General features: G+C 36.0%; 1 protein-coding gene across 24 annotated transcripts in view; it reads left to right on the top strand.

Moving 5' to 3' along the window:
• Robo2 (roundabout guidance receptor 2) overlaps nt 1–26,224 on the top strand; it is a 1,713,446-nt gene that overhangs the window by 1,599,954 nt on the left and 87,268 nt on the right. For all 24 annotated transcript variants that reach the window (XM_074072902.1, XM_074072901.1, XM_074072897.1 and 21 more), the window contains 6 exons: nt 1,238–1,362; nt 5,353–5,524; nt 9,900–10,105; nt 22,684–22,765; nt 23,200–23,362; nt 24,744–24,910. In XM_074072902.1, coding sequence (XP_073929003.1) covers nt 1,238–1,362; nt 5,353–5,524; nt 9,900–10,105; nt 22,684–22,765; nt 23,200–23,362; nt 24,744–24,910 — 915 coding nt within the window. The remainder of the gene's footprint in view (nt 1–1,237; nt 1,363–5,352; nt 5,525–9,899; nt 10,106–22,683; nt 22,766–23,199; nt 23,363–24,743; nt 24,911–26,224) is intronic.

The following is a 26,224-nucleotide window of genomic DNA, read 5'->3' on the forward strand; positions in this document are numbered from 1 at the left end:
TCTACTAGTCTTCCAACTAGACTCCTTACTTTATTGACCAAATACCCCTCACTCCACCCATACTATGTTCGTTAGAGGCTTAATGCTTCCAAATAGTTTGCATTGCATCTATTATTCTGAAGCTTAGAAAGAGAATAATATCCCTTGGATGTCTTCTTAATTCTGCCTTTGTTACCATGATGCTTATATTACTTAGACCCTCCATTCTTTCCAAATTAGACATTGTTATGCCAATGTGTTCTCCCTTGCTTCTTCTTTGCTCACAACTTGTTTGATGTGTTCCTTAGTCCACCTACCCAAAAGCTGCTCTAGTAATGTCCATTTTCTACACAGACCTTTTCATGGCTACCACAACACAAAAAGAGCCCTGTTTCCTGAAGTCTTATCACATTTACAATATTTATTGTAACTTAAGTGCTCCTTTAGGTACTTTGAGAGTACCTCTATTACAATACTCAGGTTTTTTCACTTTTATTGTTGTCATTGTCATCACAGTTTTTACTTTTCCATTAGACTGATCACCTTGATGACTGTCAATACTTCTCATTTCTATCTTTAGTGACCAGTGAGGGTGGAGCATAGAAATTGTCTGACTATTGCTTATCTCTTAACATAAGATTAATCAAATTGACCAAACTATTGTAATACATTTATTCATATTGTTAGTTTCCATTGTATGTAATTTCCATTTCTTAAATACTTCTTGTCTTTAACCCTTCAACTCTTCAATTCTAAAATAATAAAAGCACTTAGATAATAGGAATCATCTCTCATGCCTTCTGGTATCCCAGTGCCTCATACAATGTCTTACAAATATTATAAGAAAATTTATGTCTATCAAAATATTGATTTCAGAAGAAGGGGATAGTTATGTAAATGTAAGGGAGTGATTCTTTTCTGGCTTTGTTCAAAAAGCAGAACCAAATTGGCAAACCGCATTTTTTCCCTTAAAAACATTAGAGTCATAAGAAATCTATTTTCCTATGCAAGAACATAAGACAAGGATTATAATATACAACATTTAAAAATGTCTGCTAATAACTTTACTTCTTTCCTCACATTTGGTAGAATGCTTTTTCCACTTTTTCTTAGTGTTTTGAGAAGGGCATAAAAGTAAGTACAAAACTGTAGCCTCCCTCTGGCACTAAGCAATCCGCTTATTACCAGATCTTCTCTGATATCTTTTTCTTTTGTCAACAGCTGATATTTACACAATTTCTTTCCTTTTAAATTATAGCTCCTCCACAGTTTGTGGTTAGGCCAAGAGATCAGATTGTTGCTCAAGGTCGAACAGTGACATTTCCCTGTGAAACTAAAGGAAACCCACAGCCAGCTGTTTTTTGGCAGAAAGAAGGCAGCCAGGTGAGTATGAAGCTTGACTGCTTTTCTGACATTTTTGAACTTTCCCTGTTTCTGGTGCTCCTTAAAACTTGCCTTGCATGTATTGCTATCAATGTTGAAATTATTTTATTTCAAAGAAGGAGACAGATGATTCTAAAGTAAGTATGAGTCAAATGCTGTAGTACTACACTCTTTATCTTCCAGTGTTAATTTTTAAAATTATGTGTCATAGAACAGAAATAAAGCAGTGTAAGAAGTTACTTTAAAAATTTGACCCAAATCTCTGTAGTTATTTAGAATCTCCAAAAGTAAAAGTATTATTGATTTCATGCATAGAGTTACATGGTATGATTAAGCAAATTAGACATATAAATTACTTAGAACAGTCCCTAACAGAGTGGTATTGGTCAAAAAAATATTTCCATTATTAATTAGCCTAAATCTAATTTCAATTTACTGTCTTAGATGAACAATAAAAGTGATGTTTAAAACATCATTAATTTAAATATGTTTCTATTTAAGATAGAAGAAATGTACTCTTCCATTGTCCCATCTAGATTTCTTTATATAAGGATTAGACAGGAAATAATACATTATGTACAAGAAGGAACCAACTGCCTTGTTTTTGGTGTCCTCTTTCTGTCCAGGATGGTTTCTCAAAGTCTCTTCAAAAAGCCAATTGCTGCATTAATATTGTCATGTAAAACTTGCTCCAAATTTGGACAAATGCTAGAGACTTACTGGTGCTGTATCTCAGCATTTTCTGATATTAGACAACATTTTGCAAGAATTTCTTGGAGAAAAAATGGAAACTATTAGAAATTTTGCAAATCTTGCAAGAGATGGGAAATATTTTAAATTACATTAAGAGGACCTGTTAATCGGAACCCACATATGTCCATCTGGTTAGAGAGACTTTAGGAAGTTCTGCTCAGCCATCCTCTGTAACTGCTGTAGGTTCAAGTCCTATACCATCCTTAATCAAGCACTTTAGTGACTCAGTCTGGATGGATGGATGGTCTTTATTACTTTCCTCAATTCTCCTTGTCAGACTCATTTTCCCTCTAACTTATGGAATATAAAGGCAATGATGAGTAAATAAGTTAAAGTGATGGTTCTTGCTTTATCCCACCTCAGAATTATTTCAGATCTTTACTTTCAAATCTGTTATCATTTAATAACTTTTAGATTTTTATTTATAGTTCCTGGACTATTTACTTAAAATTTTCTTTCTGATGAAATGATCCCAAACATTAAAGTGAGTGTAAAGGAACATGAAATAGTTAAACACACACTCACATACTGAAAAGGAGAGCACTCAAAGCCATTTTCCTCCCTTTTAATTGCATAATCCTTGTAATGTTCTTTAACCTTACTGAAGATACTCTTTTTAATCTAAACTCCGTGTATGTACATTTTATTTCTCATGGTTTATGAAGATTACACAAATAAATTGGTTTATATGTAAAAGTTCCTTATATGGTCATGAAAAATATTGCCTTGTCACTGATAGTATATATAATTATGTAATGCAATTTAATTATTGCAGTTTTACACTTCAAATTAATCTTTTGAGTGAAATATATCTTGTCATAAATATGGTAAGATTTATCTATATGATAAGACTATCTCATGTGTAAATTATGTCTCCTAAAATACCTCCAAATTGGATGCGAGAAAATGTGTATTGGTCCTTTCATCCAATAAATATACAGTATTTACCATTATTTTCAATGGTTTTGAAAAAATAATTGTCAAAAGCATTTAAGCATTCATTTTGCTATTATATGACAAACTGAAATAGAATTCCAAATATAGTACCACTAAAGGTTGCATGAAAATTCTGTTTAGGTACAATGATTTATTTATAATCTTTTGTCTAGTTTTGTTTTCTTCACTGATCTCCTAACTATCAGAGAGAGAGAGAGAGAGAGAGAGAGAGAGAGAGAGAGAGAGAAATAATTGAGGACAAAAGAGAAGTGTTTGAGCTAATAGTAAATTTTCAAATCATGAATTGGAATGTTAGGAAAAATAAATTTGTCTTATTGTTTCTCGTGTCCAATTTGTATGGTGATCTGTGACTATCTATCAGTAGAAACAGCTAGGAGTCTGGACTTAATGGTCCATATTCCTCAATGTATGCTGATAATGCTAATTAATACTGATAGGATATCCTGGCACTTCAAGGCAAGAAAAGCTCTGTAGAGTTCCTGGTTTTTCTTCTAATCCATTTCCTTTTACCTATGTCATATAAGCAGGAAATAAAGATGATAAGTTAAACTCAATCAAATGTAATTTCCATGTCAGAGAATCATTTAGAAGGTGGACTAATACTATACTATAGTGGAAGAGATCCCGGAGAGAATTATCCCATCTGATACATTAGTGCTATGTAAATTAGTATTCTAATGGCTAATTGGAGGAAAGTGCATACTTTGAATTATTGTATCATTTTAAAGTGACTGTAAAATTTAGACTCTTCGCTTTTAGATGGTTTATTTCTGTAATATATTAGGATTTCAAAGGAGATTTAGCTTATTCTTAAACAATCGTTCATATTTATGAAAATGCATAGCCTTATATAATAAATGCAAATTTTAAAGGAGGGAAATAGCATTTTGAAATTATATTCCTGACACACTACCAAACATCGCTCCTTTTAGAATGAGTTTAGTAACATGGCAATGTTTATGTAAAGTGGGCTTATGGTATCACACTTGAATCTAATAAAGTGGACATCCACCATGTTGCAATAAAGAGAAGAGCTTCTAATTAAAGTAGGACATCATTTGCAGGATTAAAGTCATTTAGTGTAATTGAAAAGTGTTAATACCTTATTTTATCCTCTTCCATTGGTATTACTTCAAGGGTAAAAACATTTTAAGGTGAAAATGTGTCTTGTGCCTTTAATTGAATGTTATTACCTCCTGATTGCAACTTATTGAAACTGTTTAATTACAAACCTGGAAAATTAATTACTATATCGAGAAACAGATCCCAGAGGGTGGTAATAATGTTCTTTTTTGTAAGTAAATACAACATAAAAATTGATATGTCCATATTTATAATCCAACTTGGAAACATACCTCAATATGATTTATTATACCCAAATGTTTTTCTTAACTGAGGAACAATAAAGCAATATAGGTCATCCAGATTAATGTTACTGACATTATTTAAGAACTTTAAAATTTTGTGATTATGCTGTATAAGATATATTAAAGGCTTTAATGAGATGAATAACAAATTAAAATTTATTTTTAAAAAGAAAGTGATGCTATGAAATTGTTTGAGGTAGCATGCCAAGATATAGCATTTGTTCATACCTGTTCTGAGTTGCAGAAACTTTAGAAGATTTGTCTTTCTCTGTGTCGTTCTTGAGCTCACATTTTTGAACATCTTTAGGACAAATTCAGTTGCTCTAATAATATTCAAAGTGTTCAACAGCAATTATATTTTTTGTTCTTTGTTACCGTGCAGTTTATAAAACACATACATAGTTATTGTTACAGTATAGAGCCTCACAAATATCTTAAATGATAAGTGATGTGATCATTTTTCTGTCCTTTTTTATAAACAGGGAGACCACGATTCAAAGATATTAAGTAATTAGCACAAAGTCAGGGAGTAAGTGGTTCAGATAAATAAATTTCAATTACCCTGATTTTATCAGTACATGCTGTGTATATATGTTGAAATATTATGCTGTACCCCATAAGAACATGTGAATATTACATGCTAATCAAAATTTAAATTTTTTAAAAGATACAGTGTTTTAAAAACTACAGATGATTTTTTTTAACTAAAACACCATGATTTGGAAAAATTTCCCCAGTCAAACCCACCGTGTGGTATATCATCCTTTCATTACCATACATTTCATTACAGTATATTTTTAAGTCTATACATTTTCTTTTTCCAACCATATTCCTGTAATTGAAATAGTTGTTGTAAACATAATTTTCCTTTTAGTGGGAAAAATTATTGAAGAGACTGTATTTGTTTCCACAGAACCTACTTTTTCCAAACCAACCCCAGCAGCCCAACAGTAGATGCTCAGTGTCGCCAACTGGAGACCTCACAATCACCAACATTCAGCGTTCAGATGCGGGTTACTATATCTGCCAGGCCTTAACTGTGGCAGGAAGCATTTTAGCAAAAGCTCAACTGGAGGTTACTGATGGTACGAAATTTTGTTCGATTTTTCTCATGACAATAATGATTTTTATTTCAAGATACACATTAACCACATGAAAATTTTTGATTTATTAAATCATTTAGGTTAATTCTTATCTCCTATATTTGACTCCAGGAAAGTAGCATTTTTAATGGTTTCTATTTCTCCTTGATTTAATACCATATGTTTTCTCCCCAAAGAACATCAAAAGCAGCTATTTTTAATTTCAAAATATGGTGATGCATCATTTTAAAGAAATGGCAGTACACTCACTGTGTTTACAAATGTAATTTTTGTATTTTTATTTAATCTTATGCTGAAATGACTGCTTCCAATGAACCTTAATAATTTCATTTTACTAGAGGAGTAGAAGATATCATCTTTAACATTATCAGTGAGACAGATGAGTTTTAAGTTAGATAATCACATTATGACATCCCTTAGTGAATTATACATTCACTAAGTTAATTAATTAAATACCTTCTGAAGTATTGACAAATGCAGAAATTTTGTTTTTTTACCTGCATATATGTACTTTGAAACTTAATTGAGGTACTTATACGTTCATAGTGAAAGTTGAAAAGGATCTAATTTTTCCCCAAGTTTATTTGTCACAATTTATACCTAGGGGACTTAGATATTTCATGTGCCTCTGAGCATGAATTTGTTCCCTCTTATTTGATATCTTAAATTAAAATTTCTTTATTTTTGTTTTATATTTATGAGCTTTTCTGAATTTGTTATTTTTTTCCCCTTCGTGCTGGTTTCTGAGATATCAGAGCATTGGTTTCTGGCCTCTATGTTTCCGTTCTTTTTCTGCTGGTAAAATTCAATGTGCTTTCATACAACTAAATTAACTTGTAGGATAAAAGGTCATTTAAAATTAATAGGAAGACAGTATTTTTAGGTACTTGTCCATGATATGGCCAGATTCAGCACCATGTCAGGAATGAAGATAAACAAAACAGGCAATGTTGGCTGCAGAGACATGAGTTGTTAATGGTTTCACCTGCTGGTGCTACAGAGATTTACTGCTGCAGAACTGAAAGGAGAAGCCAAGTTCAAGGGCAACAGTCATGAGAAACTCTTCCTTAGATGGGAAAGATTTTGATCACTCATTCCTTAACATTTCTTGCACAGAATAAAAGATAATTACCAATCTTTTTAAAGTTTTCATATTTTTTATCTCAGCAGAAATATCTAGATACATATACTTGAAGAATAAGATATTTGGGCCAAGGTCTAAGTTTTACTGTCCGGTACTGAGGCGTTTCAAACATAATGTGTAAAAATATGTCTAGCTATTTATAGCATTTTACAAAAGACAAACTTTTGTATCATTTTACAAAAAACAGACCTTAAACATTTCTATTTTATTAGCACATATTAATTATACAACTTGAGGATTCTCACTGTGATAAATTTCCATCCGTGCATATGATATTCCCCTCTATAACTTTTTCTTATCCCTCCTTCACTTCCTGTTTTACTTTTCTTCTAAATGAGTAATTTGTTAGGGAAAAGTCAAACTGTACTTGTGGAAAGAAATGAGTGATTTAGAAGTAGTTGATGCAACTGCTGGGGTTTATGAGACTGGTAGATATTCAGAATTATGCCTGATGTGATGAAAAAGAAAACTTCTGAAAATTATATCAGCTGATTATACCTCACAGCCAGTTATTCTCACATGTTTATGATGTCAAAATTAGAAGAATGATGACCAGGTTTAAATTTTCTGATGACTGGGATGCCCCTGAACATTTTCATACAAATAATTTGACTAGTATCTTCTACATTGATTTTTACTGAAGTAAGCAATTGAAAAGTCAAGATGCTTTTGCAAAAACATTGAGTGGAGGTTATAAAGTTGTTGATTTCAACAGAAAAATAAATCTATCTGCAGATTTAAATACAAGCACAATTATAATAACTAATGCTGTCTCTACATATTAAGTTGACACATATGCTGATGACTTCAGTTTTTATTCTGGCTTAGAGTTTTCAAATTGATTAGTGAGTTAACAATATGTAATCATCAGTTTCATTTCAGACATACTTTTTTGTATGACCCAAAGCAATTTTGAGATAATTGAAATTCCATAATTAAATGAAATTACCTATTATATTTAGATAAGCCAGTGATTCTTCCATCTATATTAATATTCTGTTGTTATATTTTTGTGCTTAGACTCATTGCCTGGGAATATTTTAAATCCAACATTTATACAAAATGAGATTGCTAATGGAGATGAAAAATGATACTTTTGCAGATTATGTTTCAATACACCCAAGTTTCAAAATATAGCTTGAAAAGATCTTCTCATCAATTCACTGACTCTGTTCTTCATTTCTTCTTTTTCTGCTGCATCTTTTTCTCTCAGAATATAGAAAACTGTAATGAAAATTCTATTGATAGAGCCAATAGAATCCAAAAAAATGCAGTGTATTCACACCTTATGCTGACAATAAATGTCACATGATGATCTTATATGTGTGGTTTATTGAAAACTTATAATAGATAGATAGAGAAGACCATGGAGATGTTCACAGGTCACTGAAAGCCTTAAATGTTCATTTAACCCTTGGCCTTAGTGTCATGGAAACCTCTGGTCATCTTTCACTCCTAACATCTTTTCAACTGAAAATTCCTTTTGACCAGGAGATTTTCAATTACCTTATTGATCAATGTCATTCAAAAGATGATGAGCTACTCATTTATGCAGTAAAAAAGAAGGGCAAAAACTAATTAGATGAACTTTGGCTCATTTAATGTTTCCAGAGATATGATAATGAAAGCGTGCTATAAGAAGTTACTAGAATTCTGTAGAAGTATTTAATTTGAAACAAAGAAGTAACTACAGCTAAAACTTGATGAATACGTTTCATTCTGATAATGAAGGCTCACGTTTTCCTGGAATTGAAAAATCATTTATAATGTTTTGTGCATTGTCTTTTATTTTGATTCATAAAGAGACCAATTAGGTCAATTGGTTTTTGAATTAAAAATAATTATTTTATTTTTCATAGGTTTTATAATGAATTTAGTACATTTAGTACATTTGACTGGGATACACAATATCTTGATATGCAAGGGACCTGTATCATAACTTTTATTTAAATTAAAATTGACAGGTTTTCTCAATGAAGGTTCTTAAAGACCTGTTAATTTTAATGTTTTCTTCCCCAAATCCATGAAATTTAGCAACAAAGACAATGCATATAGATTGGGTAAAAGTTATGTAAAATGGTACTTATAAAAGCTGGTAGACAAGGGAGTTTATGAAATTATGGAAAAAATCAAGAAAATGGATTGTTGATTACATGCATTGTAATACAAGATGATCTTTTTTGAGAAAAGACACTATTTCTCATCACAGTTGCTAAGCAATAGTTGAAATTCACCCTTCTTTTTTCTTTTCTATGGAGGCATATATGTATATATATACACATACATAAACATATAAGATATAAAAGTTTTTGGATAATTAACCAGTGTCTGTTGTCTAAATTGTTATAGAATTTTCTCTTTATAAAGTCTACTTTGGACTTGAGCTTATCAGTTCAATTATGACATGATTTTCTCATGAGTTCTAAGTGAAACCTCCTTACCTCTGATAATTCTGTATTTCTATAAACCATTTAAATAGTGCTAAGCATTCTGATGTGCTTTTTAAATCATATCAAATGCTCCAGAAGGCACTGAATACACAACTATGAACAGTATTGCATAAATAAAAAGCACACTGTATTTTTATGCAATTGTGGAAAATTTATCCAATGGACACAGGAATTGAAATATTTGTAAACACTGATTTTATGTGAAAATTCTATTGTTTTCATATCATACAATTTGATACCTTACTTGGCTAAATTAAGTATATCAAACAATATCATTCAAATGATAATTTGAAGATCAATTTCATAATTTTGGAAATAAATCATATAATCAAATATTTTAACATTAATGAAAATGTTTCAGCTTATAGAAATATAATGCACAACTATTGTCATGAAGGATGAAATATGTATTGAACACTCAAGACTGGTTCTTCACTTTTTATTATAGCTATAAATTTTCCATGTTTTCATTTTAATTTCAATGTGACTAACTGTGTCAATACAATTAAAACTTTCTAAAATGTCAATATTTATACCAGTATTATTTTAATCATATTTAATGAAGAGTAAGTTATTAAACAATAGTATTGTCTTAGTACAGTATATATGGTATGTATGTATGGTAGATATATCATAGGTGTTGAATATGTAAAGTACAAATAGTGTATGGCTTTGGGTTTTGACCTTATTTTTAGTGTCAATATGCTAGGACTGTTTAATGTTATAGAAGTTAAAATATCCTAAATATGGGTTCATCTTTTAGTTTTGACAGATAGACCTCCACCCATAATCCTACAAGGCCCAATAAACCAGACGCTAGCAGTGGATGGTACAGCATTACTGAAATGTAAAGCCACTGGTGATCCTCTTCCTGTTATTAGCTGGTTAAAGGAGGGATTTACTTTTCTGGGTAGAGATCCAAGAGCAACTATCCAAGAGCAAGGAACACTGCAGATTAAGAATTTAAGAGTAAGTACTCTTTGGCTTGTATTTGTATCTTCATCTTAACATAAGTACTGCTCTAGGAAAAAAACTGTGTGGTGAACTAAAAATGTTACATCTCAGAATAATTGTTGCACATTTTGTGATAGGTCATATTATTTCTTAATTTAAAAATGATTAATTGAAATGAGAGGAAAGGTCATTATTCTTATGTTACTCAAAAATTCATAACAGATACAGAGTATATTTACTTCTGTATCCCATCTTGTAGGTATGTAATCAATGGAACTAGAAATATTAAACACATAAAGTTAGGAATAATAGTAGTATATTTAAAATTATTTTAAAATACAAGTTTTTCTGAATTTACTCTTCTTTTTAAAATTAATTAATTATTATTTCTGTTTATTTGTTTATTCATATGTGCATACATTGGTTTGTGCTGATTTTACTTTTCTTTATAAAGAAAGATTGTAGAGTTATGTAGATAACTTGGCTTGGTCAAATAATGGTGTGGGGAAAAAAGTGATGAGTTTGAGTTCCTAAAGGCAGGCTTGGCTAGATGGAGTCAACCTTTGGAATTTAGGTCAAGTTTTTGTGGGTTATTCACATAACCCATGAAAGAGAATAAGCCATTGGTCTTTTAAATTAAATTTATGTGCTAGAGATAGCCATACCTGGAAATTTAGTAAGTTGAACCTGTGTCAGACACAACCCAAAATAAATTTTGAAGATTGTATTAGTAATTTACTATTACTATGTAATAATATGAAGAAAAACAGAGGTTTAAAGTGATGCACACAGGAATTTTCAGGTGTTCAGGGTTCTTGGGTCCACCTTGAGAATGAAAGCACAGGTGGTCTCCAGCAGCAGAGGTCGGAAAGATTTTATTTGTAGAGAAGAGAAGAGAAAGGCTGCATGGAGGCATGCAGAGGGATCCATATACCTGTAGTTCAATGGGTCAGGCTATAGATTGGGTTTTATAGCCTTTTTGTGTAGTACCCCAAGGAAGAGATGTCTCTCAGGTGCAGACAGAAGTTTCTTGAGAAGGAGAATTGGCTCCTTGGCCAATTATCACCTTTTTGGGACTTCCTGCAGTCTGTCCTTCAAGTCCCCCCTCTCAGTGATCGCCTTAACTGCTGTTAGGGATAGGGATGATGAAGTCTATTCAGTGACTGCTTCCTCCTGGCAGGGGGTGATGAAGGGGCCCATAGCACCAGGACTGTCCACGAGAGAGAAGTTAGACGGGAACACGAGAGTAGGTCCTCTTCATCTCCATCAGAGGCATTTGTAGTTTGATGGATTCTAGGGAAGAAGAAACAAACTTGACAAGTAAGTTTAAAATGCAAGGCCCAAACACAAGTAAGAGAATAATGGCAACTATAGGCCCCAGAAAGGGTAGGAACCGAGTCCTGGAGGGGAGCCAGGATTTTATTTGGTCCCATACCTGTGTAGAAACCTGAGTTTCGAGAGATTGCTCCCAGAGCCACTTAGCCTGTTGGAGAATGTAGTCTGTACTTTCCTCTACAATGCCTGAAGTGTTTATGTATGTGCAACAGGAAGTATTGGCAATGGTGCATACCCCTCCTTATTTAGCCAAAAGAAAATCCCAGGCCAGGCAGTGGTCCATGACCATACAGCAAGGGATGACGAAGACCTTTGCATGTCCTTAATGGCAAAGCCTACCTGGTCTGAGCTTCCCTTTACTACTTTGGTTAGTTTTTTTGCAGTTATGTGATTGGAAATAGCCTCATAGCTGATTCCAGCTAGGGCTGCAATCAATGTTGTTATCCCTAAAACTATTACAGTAATGTCCCTTTGATCTCTATGGGAAGTTGTTCTTGTTGTAGTTAGCACTCCTCTTTCCTTCCAGATGGCTGCATAAGCATTCAGGATCAGGAAGACATACTCAGAATCTGTATAGATGTTGACTCTCTGTTCTTTTGACAGTTTTAGGGCTTCCGTTAGGGCCACTAATTCTGCCAGTTGAGCACTTGTATTAGGAGGAAGAGGACCTGATTTGAGGATGCCAAATTCTGTCACAACTGCAAACCCTGCATGTCTGATATCATTCTTGACAAAGGAGCTGCTGTCAGTGTATAATTCTAGATCTGGACTTTTTAAGGGCCAATCAGTTAAGTCAGGTCAGGCAGCATAATTCTCCATAAGTACCTCCTCACATGAGTGTTTCATGATTTCCCTCTGCGTCTGGTAGAAGGGATGCAGGATTTAGGCTCTGAAAGGTCCTTAAAGTTATTTCTGTTCCTCCCAGAAGCTGAGTCTGGTATTTAAGTAGACAGCTGACAGGCTGTCAGATAGCCAAAGTTCTCCTTTTGAGTTTAAAATTCCCCCTAGGTCGTGTGGGGTATAAACTGTTAGGGGATGGTTTAGGATAAGTTTCTGAGCTTCAGGCACTAGAAGACTAACTGCAGCAATTGCTTGAAGACATCCTTGCCATCCTTTGGCTACCTGATCTAATTCTTTGCTTAAGTAGCCTACTGGCTGGGGAGTGATGCCCCAGAGCTGAGTCACCACTTCCAAGGCCAGTCCTCCCTTTTCATAGACATATAATTGAAAGTTGTCCTGTACTGGGAGACCCAGAGAGGGAGCTGTCATAAGGGCCTTTTTAAAGTGGTGGAATGCATTTTCTGACTTGTCATCCCATTCAATAAAGGGCTGGATATCCTTCTGTGCTTCCTTAAGGATTTGATGTAAGGACCTGGTTAGATCTGCATATCCCAGTAACCAAATTCTACAGTATCCTGTCACCCCCCCAAAAGGCCCTCAATTCTTTCAGAGTTTTAGGTAGGAAATATCAGGATCAGATGGATGCTGGCTTCTCCTAAAGCCCTCATTTCCTTCTCCAAGACAAGACCTAAATATGTAACCCAAGACTGACACATTGGGCTTTTTCTTTAGAGATTTTATGTCCTCGACCTGCTAGGAAGTTTAGTAAGGATTCAGTGGCTCATGAAATGACAGGCTTAGTCAGTACATGGAGCAGGAGGTCATCTACATATTGTAGCAGAGGAGCTTGTGGACATTGCTACCCTGCCAAGTCTTGGGATAGAACCAACCCAAAGAGATGGAGGCTGTCTCTGAATCTCTGCCTGCTGACCTGTCCAGATTTTCATGTGGGGTCCTCAAAGGTAAAGATAGGTTGACTTTTAAGATGTAAGGGAATGTAAAAGAAGGCATCCTTTAAGTCCAGGACAGAGTAGTAAGCAGTACCTAGAGGTATTTGTGCTAAAAGCATATAGGGATTTAGAACTACAGGGTGGAGAGGCACTACTGCTTCTTTGATCAAGAGATCTTGGACTAGCCTCCATTTGTTAGGTCCCTTCCTGACACTGAGAATAGGAGTATTATATGGGCTGGAGCATTCTATTAGCAGCCTCTGTCTTTTTAAGTCTTTGATTATGGGAATTAGCCCCACCTTAACTTCTGGCTTTAAAGGATATTGTTTTTGATAGGGAAATCAGGAGGGGTCCTTGAGATGAATTAGGACTGGAACAGCTGTTCATGCCTGTCCCACAGTATGTCCATCCATCCACACCATAGGGTCTACTTGTCCCTCTATAAGGGGCAAGCAAAAGTACTATCCTGGAGGTAAAAGCAGCTGTACCCTCAATTTAGATAGAAGGTCTTCCTCTAACAGAGGAGTAGAGTTTTCTGGGACAACTAAAAAGGAGTGACAGAAGTGGAAATCTCCCCAGGAGCAGGCTAAAGGCTGAGTGAAATAATGCTCTAGGGGCTGGCCCGGTATGTCCTGAACAGTAATTTTCTTGGAGGACCTGGGTCTAGGAAAGAAAGGAATAGCTGAAATTCTGGCTGACCTTGTGCTTTTCAATAGTAAATATCACCTGGAGTTCTCTGCTTTTGTGGTGGTTACAGGACCCTGGATAGGAGGTCCTGGGACCCATCATTGGGTGGAAGCTCTGGCCTCAGTTCCCCTGGAAACCAAGGACAGGGTACCTTCCAATGTTTTCCCTGACAAATGGAGCAAGGTCCTGGAGGTAGCTTCCTCCAGGGGCACTCCCTCCTAAAATGGCCTGCCTGTCCACATTGAAAATGTCCTCTGGTTTGGACTCTGCCCTGGGCGAGCCTCTCTGACTCCTGTGATCAGAACCTCCTGCCATTTATCCTTTCTCTTTTCCCTATCCATGTCTTTCTTTTCTTTTTCTAAGTCCTTATTACAGTTTACAGATGTGGTTATATGGATCAATTGGTCTAGAGCTCTGCTCCCTTCAGCCACCAGTTTTTTTTTTTCTTTTATTATTCATATGTGCATACAAGGCTTGGGTCATTTCTCCCCCCTACCCCCACCCCCTCCCTTACCACCCACTCCGCCCCCTCCCTCTCCCCCCAACCCCCTCAATACCCAGCAGAAACTATTTTGCCCTTATTTCTAATTTTGTTGTAGAGAGAGTATAAGTAATAATAGGAAGGAACAAGGGTTTTTGCTGGTTGAGATAAGGATAGCTATACAGGGAGTTGACTCACATTGATTTCCTGTGTGTGTGTGTTACCTTCTAGGTCAATTCTTTTTGATCTCACCTTTTCTCTAGTTCCTGGTCTCCTTTTCCTATTGGCCTCAGTTGCTTTTAAGGTATCTGCTTTAGTTTCTCTGCGTTAAGGGCAACAAATACTAGCTAATTTTTTAGGTGTCTTACCTATCCTCACCCCTTCCTTGGGTGCTCTTGCTTTTATCATGTGCTCAAAGTCCAATCCTATTGTTGTGTTTGCCCTTGATCTAATGTCCACATATGAGGGAGAACATACGATTTTTGGTCTTTTGGGCCAGGCTAACCTCACTCAGAATGATGGTCTCCAATTCCATCCATTTACCTGCAAATGATAACATTTCGTTCTTCTTCATGGCTGCATAAAATTCCATTGTGTATAGATACCACAATTTCTTAATCCATTCGTTGGTGGTGGGGCATCTTGGCTGTTTCTATAACTTGGCTATTGTGAATAGTGCTGCAATAAACATGGGTGTGCAGGTGCCTCTGGAGTAACCTGTGTCACAGTCTTTTGGGTATATCCCCAAGAGTGGTATTGCTGGATCACATGGTAGATCAATGTCTAGCTTTTTAAGTAGCCTTCAAATTTTCTTCCAGAGTGGTTGTACTAGTTTACATTAACACCAGCAGTGTAAGAGGGTTCCTTTTTCCCCACATCCTCGCCAACACCTGTTGTTGGTGGTGTTGCTAATGATGGCTATTCTAACAGGGGTGAGGTGGAATCTTAGAGTGGTTTTAATTTGCATTTCCTTTATTGCTAGAGATGGTGAGCATTTTTTCATGTGTTTTTTGGCCATTTGAATTTCTTCTTTTGAGAAAGTTCTGTTTAGTTCACTTGCCCATTTCTTTATTGGTTCATTAGTTTTGGGAGAATTTAGTTTTTTAAGTTCCCTATATATTCTGGTTATCAGTCCTTTGTCTGATGTACAGTTAGCAAATATTTTCTCCCACTCTGTGGGTGTTCTCTTCAGTTTAGAGACCATTTCTTTTGATGAACAGAAGCTTTTTAGTTTTATGAGGTCCTATTTATCTATGCTATCTCTTAGTTGCTGTGCTGCTGGGTTTTCATTGAGAAAGTTCTTACCTATACCTACTAATTCCAGAGTATTTCCTACTCTTTCCTGTATCAACTTTAGAGTTTGTAGTCTGATATTAAGATCCTTGATCCATTTTGAGTTAATATGGGTATAGGGTGATATACATGGATCTAGTTTCAGTTTTTTGCAGAGTGCTAACCAGTTTTCCCAGCAGTTTTTGTTGAAGAGGCTGCTATTTCTCCATCGTATATTTTTAGCTCCTTTGTCAAAGACAAGTTGGTTATAGTTGTGCAGCCACCAGTTTTTGAAGATTTCTATGGGTATCTGGGGCTGACTGTGTTAGAAATTTATCTTTTAGGTTGATCTTCTCCTCTTGTGACTCCAGTACAATGCTTTTGTAAAGCATCCTTAAGTCTCCATAGGAAAGATACTGGGGTTTCTAAGGGTCCTTGCTGTACAGCATGACTGGAGAGTAATTAAGGGGCTTTACCTTGGCTCTCCTTAGACCCTCAAGAATGGAGTGGATGAAGTGGTTACAGGTCCATTCATTCTTGTCATTTCCGTGGTCCCACTTAGGGTCATACTTAGGCACTGTCTGATCTCCTGTTGGAATTGGGAATTGGGGTTCACTTTTAGGTATCCAGTGTCTTTGTCTCTCTTCTCCCTCCCCCTCCTCTTCCTGTGAGGGCCTAGTCTGAGGTAGGGCTGTAGGGCCACATGTATCTAAGTGATAATCATCCCCCGCTGCAGCTGCCTGATCTAGTACTTGCTGTTTCTCCAGAGAAGTAAGGATCTGAGATAACAATATTACCTCTTTCCAGCTCAGTTCAAAGTTTTGTCCGACTTCTCTGAATGCTTGGATGCATTTATCTGTGTTTTCTGTGTAATTTCCTAAATCCTTTCTTATCTCTTTAAGTTCACTTACTGTAAAAGGAACATGAGCCCAATATCTTCCAGAAATTAACTGGAGGGTAGAGTCCTGTGGGACAATGTCTGGTGTGTGAGATAGCTGGGTAAGAGGTTAGAGGGGGAGCATCAGATGGTGCTCAGATGGTTTTCTTGGTCCTGGTTCCTCAAGGGAGTTTGGGGGCTTTTTGCAAAGGATCACCATGGTCTGGATATGTAGCCTACATTTGCTTAGCCATTTTGGGTGATCTCTTAGGAAAAAGAAAAGTTGAATATACGGGACTTCAGTCCACTTTCCCTCCTTTTTACAGAACATATCTAATTGAAGAATGGTATTATAATTAATGCTCCCTCCTTCTGGCCATTTTTCCTCATCTCCCACAGGATCCTGTGGCCAGGCCTGGGTGCATTAAAATTTGAGTCACTTTTGTTAAAATTAATATTTTAATAAGCAGGCAAGGGGGGATCCTTCTAGGATCCTTGAAGCTTGACTTCTTATCTAAAAAGGGAAGCAAGGGAAAATTGATCACCTTAACAGATGTTTTCTCGTTTTACCTAGGCATCCCCAAGTGAGGAGAAAGTCTATGTGGGAGAGGGAGTCCCTCTCTCCTGTGCTCTCCCACCACTGCCACCATGGCTAAGGTTATCGGGAAGACATTTAGGTTCTCCGTTTGCAGCCACCCCACCAGAGTGCCCCCCTGATCAATTTCTTATCTATTTGTTTTGACTTGCCTGTTTGCCTCGCAACCCAGGTACCTGGTTCACCTCTACCAGCCGAAGGCTTGTAATTTAAAAATAACTATCAAAGTAACCAAGAGGGCTTACATGGCCAGAGGGAGGACTCCTGCAGAGTTGTGGATAGGGACTCCTGATGAGGTAGATTTTTGTCCCCCTATATATCCTGTGAGGTGTATATATTTTCTATGGGAAGAGGGAGCATCTGAAAGCATTTTTTTTTTTTGTTACTGTGGTATGGGACAAAATCAGAGAAGTCCACTGTGGTCTCTATCCTTTTAACTATTTTTTTTTTCCTGAGGGCAGACTACAGAACCTACTTAACCAGATGACGTTTGAGGTCTCTGTTCCTTTAACTCTTTTTTTTTCCCCCTGAGGGCAGACTGTGGAAACTGTTATCCAGATCAACCAGATGCTAGACAAAGACAGTTAAGTCCAAGTTAGAGAGTATCACTTTCTGGTGTCTGTCATGGGGGATATAGGGATCTCTCCCAGACTCAAAGGAAGCCCACTGCTGTTTAGAACAAAGGTGGAAGGTCACTCATCCTGAACTACGTAGGAAGTAGGAAGGAGAAGCTGAGGATTGAGGGAAAAGAGATTTTCCAGACTCAACATACAAGGGGTTGTTGGTCATCACTGCTGTCCAGGTTGATTCTGCCACAGGCAGTACTGGAGCAATAGCAAGAGGCAACCTCCATTCTTGGGCCATAGGAACTGAGAACTATGAAAGAAGCATAGAGATCTGATTGTCTGTTTGCCATGGACATGGCTGGAGGGGTCCATATCCACCTTTGGAGCCTCTGGGTGGGTTAGAAAGTTGCATCTTCAGCCTTCTGGTTTCACTAGGAAGTTGCCCCAGCCAGAGCATCCTTATAGCTTGAAGAGAAGCTTTCCTTTCCACCAGATGTTTTTTTCAGATCTTGAAAGGGAGAGAGTTTAAGGAGGAAGGAAGCCAAGAGTTGAGAGGAAAAAAAGCCTTGGTGCACTGAAGTTTGTCTCTGCCCATGTAGCATTGGCAGTCTGGTATAAACCCCTGGCCAACCCCAATTTCCTGGGCTGCCTCACTTATAGCAGTAATGGACTCGGAGCTTTTCCTCAGGTTCCCAAGGGAGAAACTCTCCTTAACAAGAGAGAAAAAGTTGACCTGAGAAGTCCACTGTAGCTAAGCTGTGGTGGGGAGGCTCTCCTGGAAGACAGGCTCCATCGGAGTGCTGGACAATCCCAGTCACTTCCTAGGCAGTCTTCTCCAGTTTTGCACAACCTGTATTGACCTCAGGTAAAGAACTGTCCCTTCTTAGGTTGCCAAATATGATGCACAGATGACACACATGGGATGTTCAGGGTTTTTGGGTCCACTCTGAGAATGAAAGCACAGGCGGACTCCAGCAGCAGAGGTTGGAAAGATATTATTTGTAGAGAAGAGTAGAGAAAGTCTGCATGGGAACATGTGAGAGGACCCAGAAACCAGTGGTTCCTTGGGTCAGGTTGGAGATTGGGATTTATAGCCTTTGTGTATTGCCTGAGGGCAGAGATGTCTCTTAGGTGAAGACAGATGTTTTCTGGGAAAGAGAAGTGTCTTCTTGGCCAATTATCACCTTTTGGGACCTCCTGTAGTCCGTCCTTCAAAAGCAATATATAGCTATTTTCTCACAGTTCCTGTGAATTAGAAGTATGGGCCTAACTTTGCTGGGTCTTCTTCAGGGACTCATGAAGTTGAGATCAAGTGCAGATTAGGGCTGACTGTCACCTCTTTGAGACATTGACACATGATTATTGGTAGCGATATTATTGGTCATTGATAGAATAGAGTTATTGTGGCTATTGTTTTCACCACCTTGACTTCTTGCTTGCTATTGATTGAAGGCTGGCTTTAGTCCCTTACTATGTAGATTTCCCCAATATGACTCCTTATTTCCTCAAAGTCATTAAGGAAGAGAGTCTCCCAACAAAGGACTACAGTCCTTTGTAACAAAATCACAAATAAAGGGATTCAGAAACCTCCAGATACTCTATCGGCCAGAAGCAAGTTAAAAGATTCCATCAACCCTTTATTCAAGTGAAGGATTATATAAAGTGTTAAAACCTGGTAGATGGTTCTCATGAGTGTTATCTGCCCACTATTAGTATATTCTACTTATTCAGTCATTCTATCCCTGCCCACCCCATGTAGCAAAGCATTGCACCAAAGCTGGAGAGGATAATATAGTAATCACAGTATTGGAGATGAGAGCCACAACTGAGATAGCTGATATACTAGGACATGCAGAAAAATTGATTGAAAACAATTCAATAGAAGAACAGTTAGTAGAATCTGGTGCTCTGGTAAAAATTCAAAAGCAAGATGAAGAAGTAGCAAAATAAAACAATGTTGCCAAATTTTCACATTCAAAAAACAGGGAAGAAGGCAAAACTATTTTACTGCACACATTTTCTACTGAGATTTTACTCTTATAATGGAATATAATTATATGTTTATCTGATTGTTTATAAACTTATCATACAGATATATATAACTTTATATGTATATATAGATATATTATGCTAAATGGAGGAATGTTTCTTTGAAAAAACTCATAAATAAAATTTTAATACACTAATATTATTATATATATAAAATTCTAACTTTAATAATTAGGCATTAATCATTGCTTTAAGAGAAAAACTGCTACTGAGTTCAGTTAAAGGAAAATAAATGAATATGGACTGTCTTTAGTCAGCCTTTTTATTGATTGTAAATTAGTAGTTAACTTTCTTAGAACATTGTGGAAGTTATTAAAAAATTTATGCCAATGTTCCTTGCGTAAACACTTTAACCTCTCTCTCTGGGCTAAAGGCAGACTTGGGCTATGAAGGTTAATGGATTTTCACTGTATTGCTGAGTTAAAGGGTGTGCTTGAATAGTCAAGACTCCTAGTTTGAAGCAAGCAATTAAAGGTGGATGCATGATGATGTCAAACAAACTTTGAGCCCTCTAACAGGCTTCTGAGTAGTGTCTGTCAGATGCTAGCTCCTGAGGGCTTGTCTGCACCCAACTGCACAAGGACAAAAGTAGGTGACAATGTATGCCAGCACATTCATCCCTCTTTAAAGCAATTGGCTAAGCATGGAGAAGAAATGAACAGTCCTGACCAGAAAGACATTATTTAGAGTTAAAATAATAAAAAGAACATGGTGATGATGATGATGGTGATACAAATATGAGATTCAGCAAGCTACTTAGGCATTTGATATTATATAACTTTTGATATACTCCAAATACACAGTGTTCTTTTTCTGTAAGATCATTGTCTGTAAGGGGAGACTAAAATAGCCTTTAGTACTTCCCTCATATTGTTGAGAGAGGTTTTCAGTAGGTCATATTCCTTTGTGTCTTACTATTTCTTTTTCAGTACTTAATGCAAGTGAAAAAAATAACATGATGAATACTGTGTTCTCATAGTCCAGCTAATTGGTAACTGGATCTGTATCTTTTGAGAAGTAAAATATTCCAAGACTCATTAAAACCTACCTACCACAGCTAATGTCAGGCTTGTATCTCCATGCAATGACAAGGAGATGTAGTTAAGAAACATTACCTACTTACTCTTCTTTCAGCACTTGCATGAAATAACAAGTACTACATTTTAGTTCAACAGCTATAATAAAATGTAAATTCTTATACTCTTTCACAGTCCATATTCAAATAAAGATCCCATTAAAATCCAGCCTCCACTCCTTATATTTAGTTTGTGAGTGATGCTTCTTAAATGTAAAGATTCCTAATGACTATAATGCACTCACAACAACATTTGAAAGGATGACTCATTCTCTGTTGGCTATTCCCACCATCCCTCTGTGAAGAAAGACAATTGCACGGAGATAATATGGCAAAGAATGGCATGCCAGAGCAATCTGAAACTTGTTAAAATACATAATGATATTTAAAATCAATTAAAATGCTGTGATGGCAGTAACATACCTGCACTAGTGATTTACCTGATTCTGAATTATGAAACCTTGACTCATGAATACATATTTTGAGCCCAACAGATATAACATCCCATGAACTTCCATATTTCAGCAACAGTTAAACTCATGTTCACCTTAGAATTTTAATTCTGCATCTTCTGCCTGCCTTCTTTTCTGTTCATCAGTTTCTCCTGAAAATTTCACTTTTCCTGCACCCCAAAACTGATGCAAAGAATTGTTTGCAACATAAGCCCACAAGTAGTGAGGATTTGGGGGTTTTATATTTTATTGATCTTGTGGATTGTTTTTCCAAGGTAAACTCACAGAAAAATCTTAACTTTTATATTCATAAAAGATAGCTCTTAATTATCTTTTCAAGTCTTTCTAATAATTCTTGGGTACCTTTCATGAACATCAAAAACATTTTGATGTTATTTAAAAAGATAATTTTTAAATGTGCTTGAAAAGAGTTGTAAGTTAAACTATGTTTGTGGTCCCTTTCAGCTCCAAATTTCAGTGACTCCTTAGGCAGGTTTGTTTACTTTTAAATTGTACAACTTCATTTGGTGCTGCCTCAGTTTACACATATGTGAACTGAGCTTAAAGGGAAACATTTAGTTTCTTTTTCTTAAAAACAGTCCTCTATTTTTCTCAACATTTTTTTAAAAGGAGTATGTGCCCCTAATATTTAATGGTGTATTTATTCCTGGATACATTGTTTCCATTGAAAATTGGTTTATTTGAGACAGAAAGGGCAGCTTTGTATTTTTGATCCTGTGTAAGCTTATAAGATTTTCAGTAAATTCTCCCTTGCCTATATCTGATGTTATCCCACTGTAAAATGGAGTTAAGAAAATTCCCCGTATAATTATCTTAAACAAACAAAATGTCATTTTTTTTTACAAAAACAGAGAACAGGAGGGCAGAACAGGTCCTTTCTGGAGGAGGGGGGGTTCATACCAGTAGGAATGGGAAGGATGTGGAGAAAGTGTATAGGAGGGCAAACATGGTGCAAATACTGTGTGCACATGTATTTAAGTGGGAAAATGAGACCTGTTGAAGCTATTCCAGGAACGGAGAGAGGGGGGGATAAAGAAGAATGATGGAGAGAATGAACTCAGCTATAATATATTGTAAGAACTTATGTAAATGTCACAATGTACCCCCACCACAATAATAAGAAAAAAAATTACCATGGGGAAAGAAAAGGAACAAATAGAATTTATCAGACATACTATTTAATTTTAGCAATATGATTTAAAAATTTTCAAATCAATGTAGTGAAAAGCATCGTATGAGGTCATCCTAATATTTCGTGCATACAGATGATCGTAATGCATAATTTGGACAGCCAAATGATTCATCTCCTTTAAGGAATTTTAAATTGCTCAAAATTGAGCAATTATTCTCCAAGTTGATTACAATTGAATTCTGTTCTTTCTGTGTCTGCTAGATTTCTGATACTGGCACTTACACTTGTGTGGCTACAAGTTCAAGTGGCGAGACTTCCTGGAGTGCAGTACTGGATGTGACAGGTAAGTTCTCAGGGAATTATCTCGGAAGCAGGAATCATAAAACCTTTAATGATAGCTCAATACCAAGTAAAAACTTAAGTGGACATCAAGACTTGAAATTCATTCACCTAAGTCTAAATCTTTACATTTAATGCGATTTTTTAATTCCTGTACCAGTTGGCACATGTCATTACATTTGCAGAACTTCATACATTTGTCTTTGATAACCTTGTTATTTTATTTTCTCAAAAGTACAAGCATTTTAGTAACCATGTGTGAAAGTAAAGTTTACACTTATTAACATGTAGGAGAAGCAGCAATTTGCTCATATCCTTCTGATTTATGAAGATGAACTTCTTGCACCTAAGTCAACTCCTTTAATGAACTATTTCTTTTAAGTACCATTGTCAGCTTATGAAGTCAGGAATGAAGTTTTCTCTGTCTGTCTTCCATAGAATCTGGAGCAACAATGAGTAAAAATTATGATTTAAATGACCTGCCAGGGCCACCATCCAAACCACAGGTCACTGATGTTACTAAGAGCAGTGTAACCTTGTCCTGGCAACCAGGTACTCCTGGAACTCTTCCAGCAAGTGCATATATCATTGAGGCTTTCAGGTACGGGGCAATTTCTTTTCACTCCCTAGATTTTTGCTTTAATTCCTATATCCTAAAATCTTATCTCAGCTATCCTTCTGGTTTATCTTAAGGGCAAGTTCAATCTATGCATCTTAAGAATTTATCTTTTATATCCTACTTTTTCAAGAACAGACTTTGCTTTTTCATTTATAACTTAATCATAAGGTTAAATATGCATTATCCATGCCTAAGTTTCTAAGTATCTACTTCACAATATAATCACTGCATTTATTTATGTACCCTGACAAATGTGTGTATTTAAAGTAAGAATTTGGACATTAGAACTAGCAGAAAATACTGTAACGAGGCAAGGCATTTTAAGAATTATGCAGTGTTTATTGATGATAAATTAGCAAATATAATTATAAATTGCTTTATATGAGTTTGATAAAATGTATATTGGAAAATGTATTCAGTGTTTTTTCAGAATCTGCTTCATTGTGCTTTTATATGACATTGTATAGTTTGAAACATAGACATTGTCATTTGTCAACATTAGGACAAGTGACCACTTTCATTTTTAGCTTCTCTAACCTATACTTAAGGTAAATGGTTTTCAAATTCCAGAATAATATTTTTCTATACATTCGTGCCTTGCTGCTTAAAATGACCAAATATAAACAAAAATTCCTGAAATTCACGTTTTCCCCTTATTTTGAGCAAAAGTAGCATGTGGCCTTAGAAAAATTGTTTGAAAATGTCAACCATTTGTAGATGGCTATAAAGGGGTCTACAAACACAGATTCAGAGGTATTTCACTATTCTGAGATGAGAAATCACAGCACTGTGTAATGTACAATTTTATTAAAAATGTAACCAAGGGAAAATATTCATTACATGCTTCCTTTCTTCTTTTACAGATATGTAGTTTTAGAAGGCTCTATTGTAATATTGCATGTGGAATTGATGCAAAAGAAAACACACCTTGTAACAGGAAAATGTATTGGCATAATTTACTCTGTAGTCCATTTATTCTTTCTGCAGGTTAATTCTTTTCAAGGTATATATATATATGCATTTATGAGGACCATATTTATTGTATAAACTTGATGTTGTGATCTTGGCCTCTGTTCCTTTTACAGGTATTCATTTAGTGGGCTGCTGTGCATTTAGCAAAGGGCTTTCACATCTCCTGGGCTGAGTTTAATTTTGTTGTGCATGGCACTTCCGTTAGGTGGGCTCGGCTTTGTTGTTGAATAAACTGAAATCATCCAAATGTTTCATTTATTGGGCTGAACACTTCAAGTGTTGTGTGTGTGTATGTTTAATTTTCAGCCATTAACCTTTGTCATTGATACCCAATTCCATTTCCAATGGCTTTCTGACCATTCCTTACATGACTGTTCTGTTCATATTTTAGCCAATCAGTGAGCAATAGCTGGCAGACAGTGGCAAACCATGTAAAGACCACCCTGTACACTGTGCGAGGACTGAGGCCCAATACAATCTACTTGTTCATGGTCAGAGCGATCAACCCTCAAGGTCTCAGTGATCCGAGCTCTATGTCAGATCCTGTGCGCACACAAGGTAATTTCAATGTCTCTAACCCTGGCTGGCTCTAGAAGGGATCATCAATCATTCTATAACAGAGGTTGCATGAGAAAAACTAACTGCATGTGCATTAATTTTTTTAGAATGAGTCACTAGAATTTATCCAGTGAAAGAGAAGAAAGTTTATTGTTCACTCTAAGATGTGTCCTTTTTCCAGAACTTTCAGGATTTATGCAAACTTTGAAATGTATTTATCAGCATATGATAGCTGTACAGGGGGTTTTGTTGTGACTTTTCCATGTGTACATATATTGTACTCCGGTTTGGCTTATCCCCTCCACTAATCTCCTTCTCCCTCTTCCTTTCTTAAAATGACTTTGACAGATTTCAATGTTGGATATATGCAATTAAAACAATAGCTGGGCACATTTATGTAGTAAAAGTGAATCAATTCAGTTAGGGCTTCATGATATTTCCAGTGGAGGAAAGGTGTTTCTCTTTCTTTATATAAGTTATACAATAGGAAAGAAGAGATCTTTAATGGATAGATGGCCCAGATAGGGGTGTCAAAATTACTTCCTGCATTTCCTCCACTATAGTGCAGTGGCTCTCAGAGTGTAAGTTCTGAATAGGTGGCATCTGTGTTCCCTGCAACTTTAGAAACACAGATTTTTAAGCTCCAAGTCAAAAAAACCTGGAGTTAGGCCTGTGTCTATGTTAACATGCCCTCCCAGTGCTAAAGTTTAACAACCATCTCTTCAATGCATTTTATTTAATCGGTTGTTTTAAATAGTAATCTATTTCAGAAAACAGTAAATCACTGATTTCTTTCCAAGTTCAGCATTATTTCCACTAACATAAAACTCCCCAGAATATTAAAATATAATTAACTTCAAAATGGAAGATTTCCTCCTACTATCTTTAGTAACCCGTCTCTTGGTACTGAGAACACTGGAGTTTGAGTTTTAATGTAACTGCGACATTGTAGTTTCCTTTCTAATAGAGGGTGAGGGGAATTAATACAATAGAAAATGGTGCCTTTGTGTACAGAACCCATGGGGTTCTTAAGAAAGGGTTAATTATTTCTAATATGTAAAAGGCTTTGAACAAGATATAATTCAAAGTAGTATTTTTGTGCTATGAAAAGCACCATGCAGCCATAAAATATTATTATAATTACAATGTAGTTCAGTGGTAGTAACTAACATGCCATTATAACAGAGAAGGGTGCTTTAAAGAAATCAAGTGAAATAAAGTCGCCATGTGACTGTAACGTTGCTGACATGATGACAGTCAAGGGAGGAGGGAATGCCACTTTGCTATTGTTCTTTAAGCAGGAATGTGATTAAT

This window comes from Castor canadensis, chromosome 5 (genome assembly GCF_047511655.1).
Source record: "Castor canadensis chromosome 5, mCasCan1.hap1v2, whole genome shotgun sequence".
Lineage (NCBI taxonomy): Eukaryota > Metazoa > Chordata > Mammalia > Rodentia > Castoridae > Castor > Castor canadensis.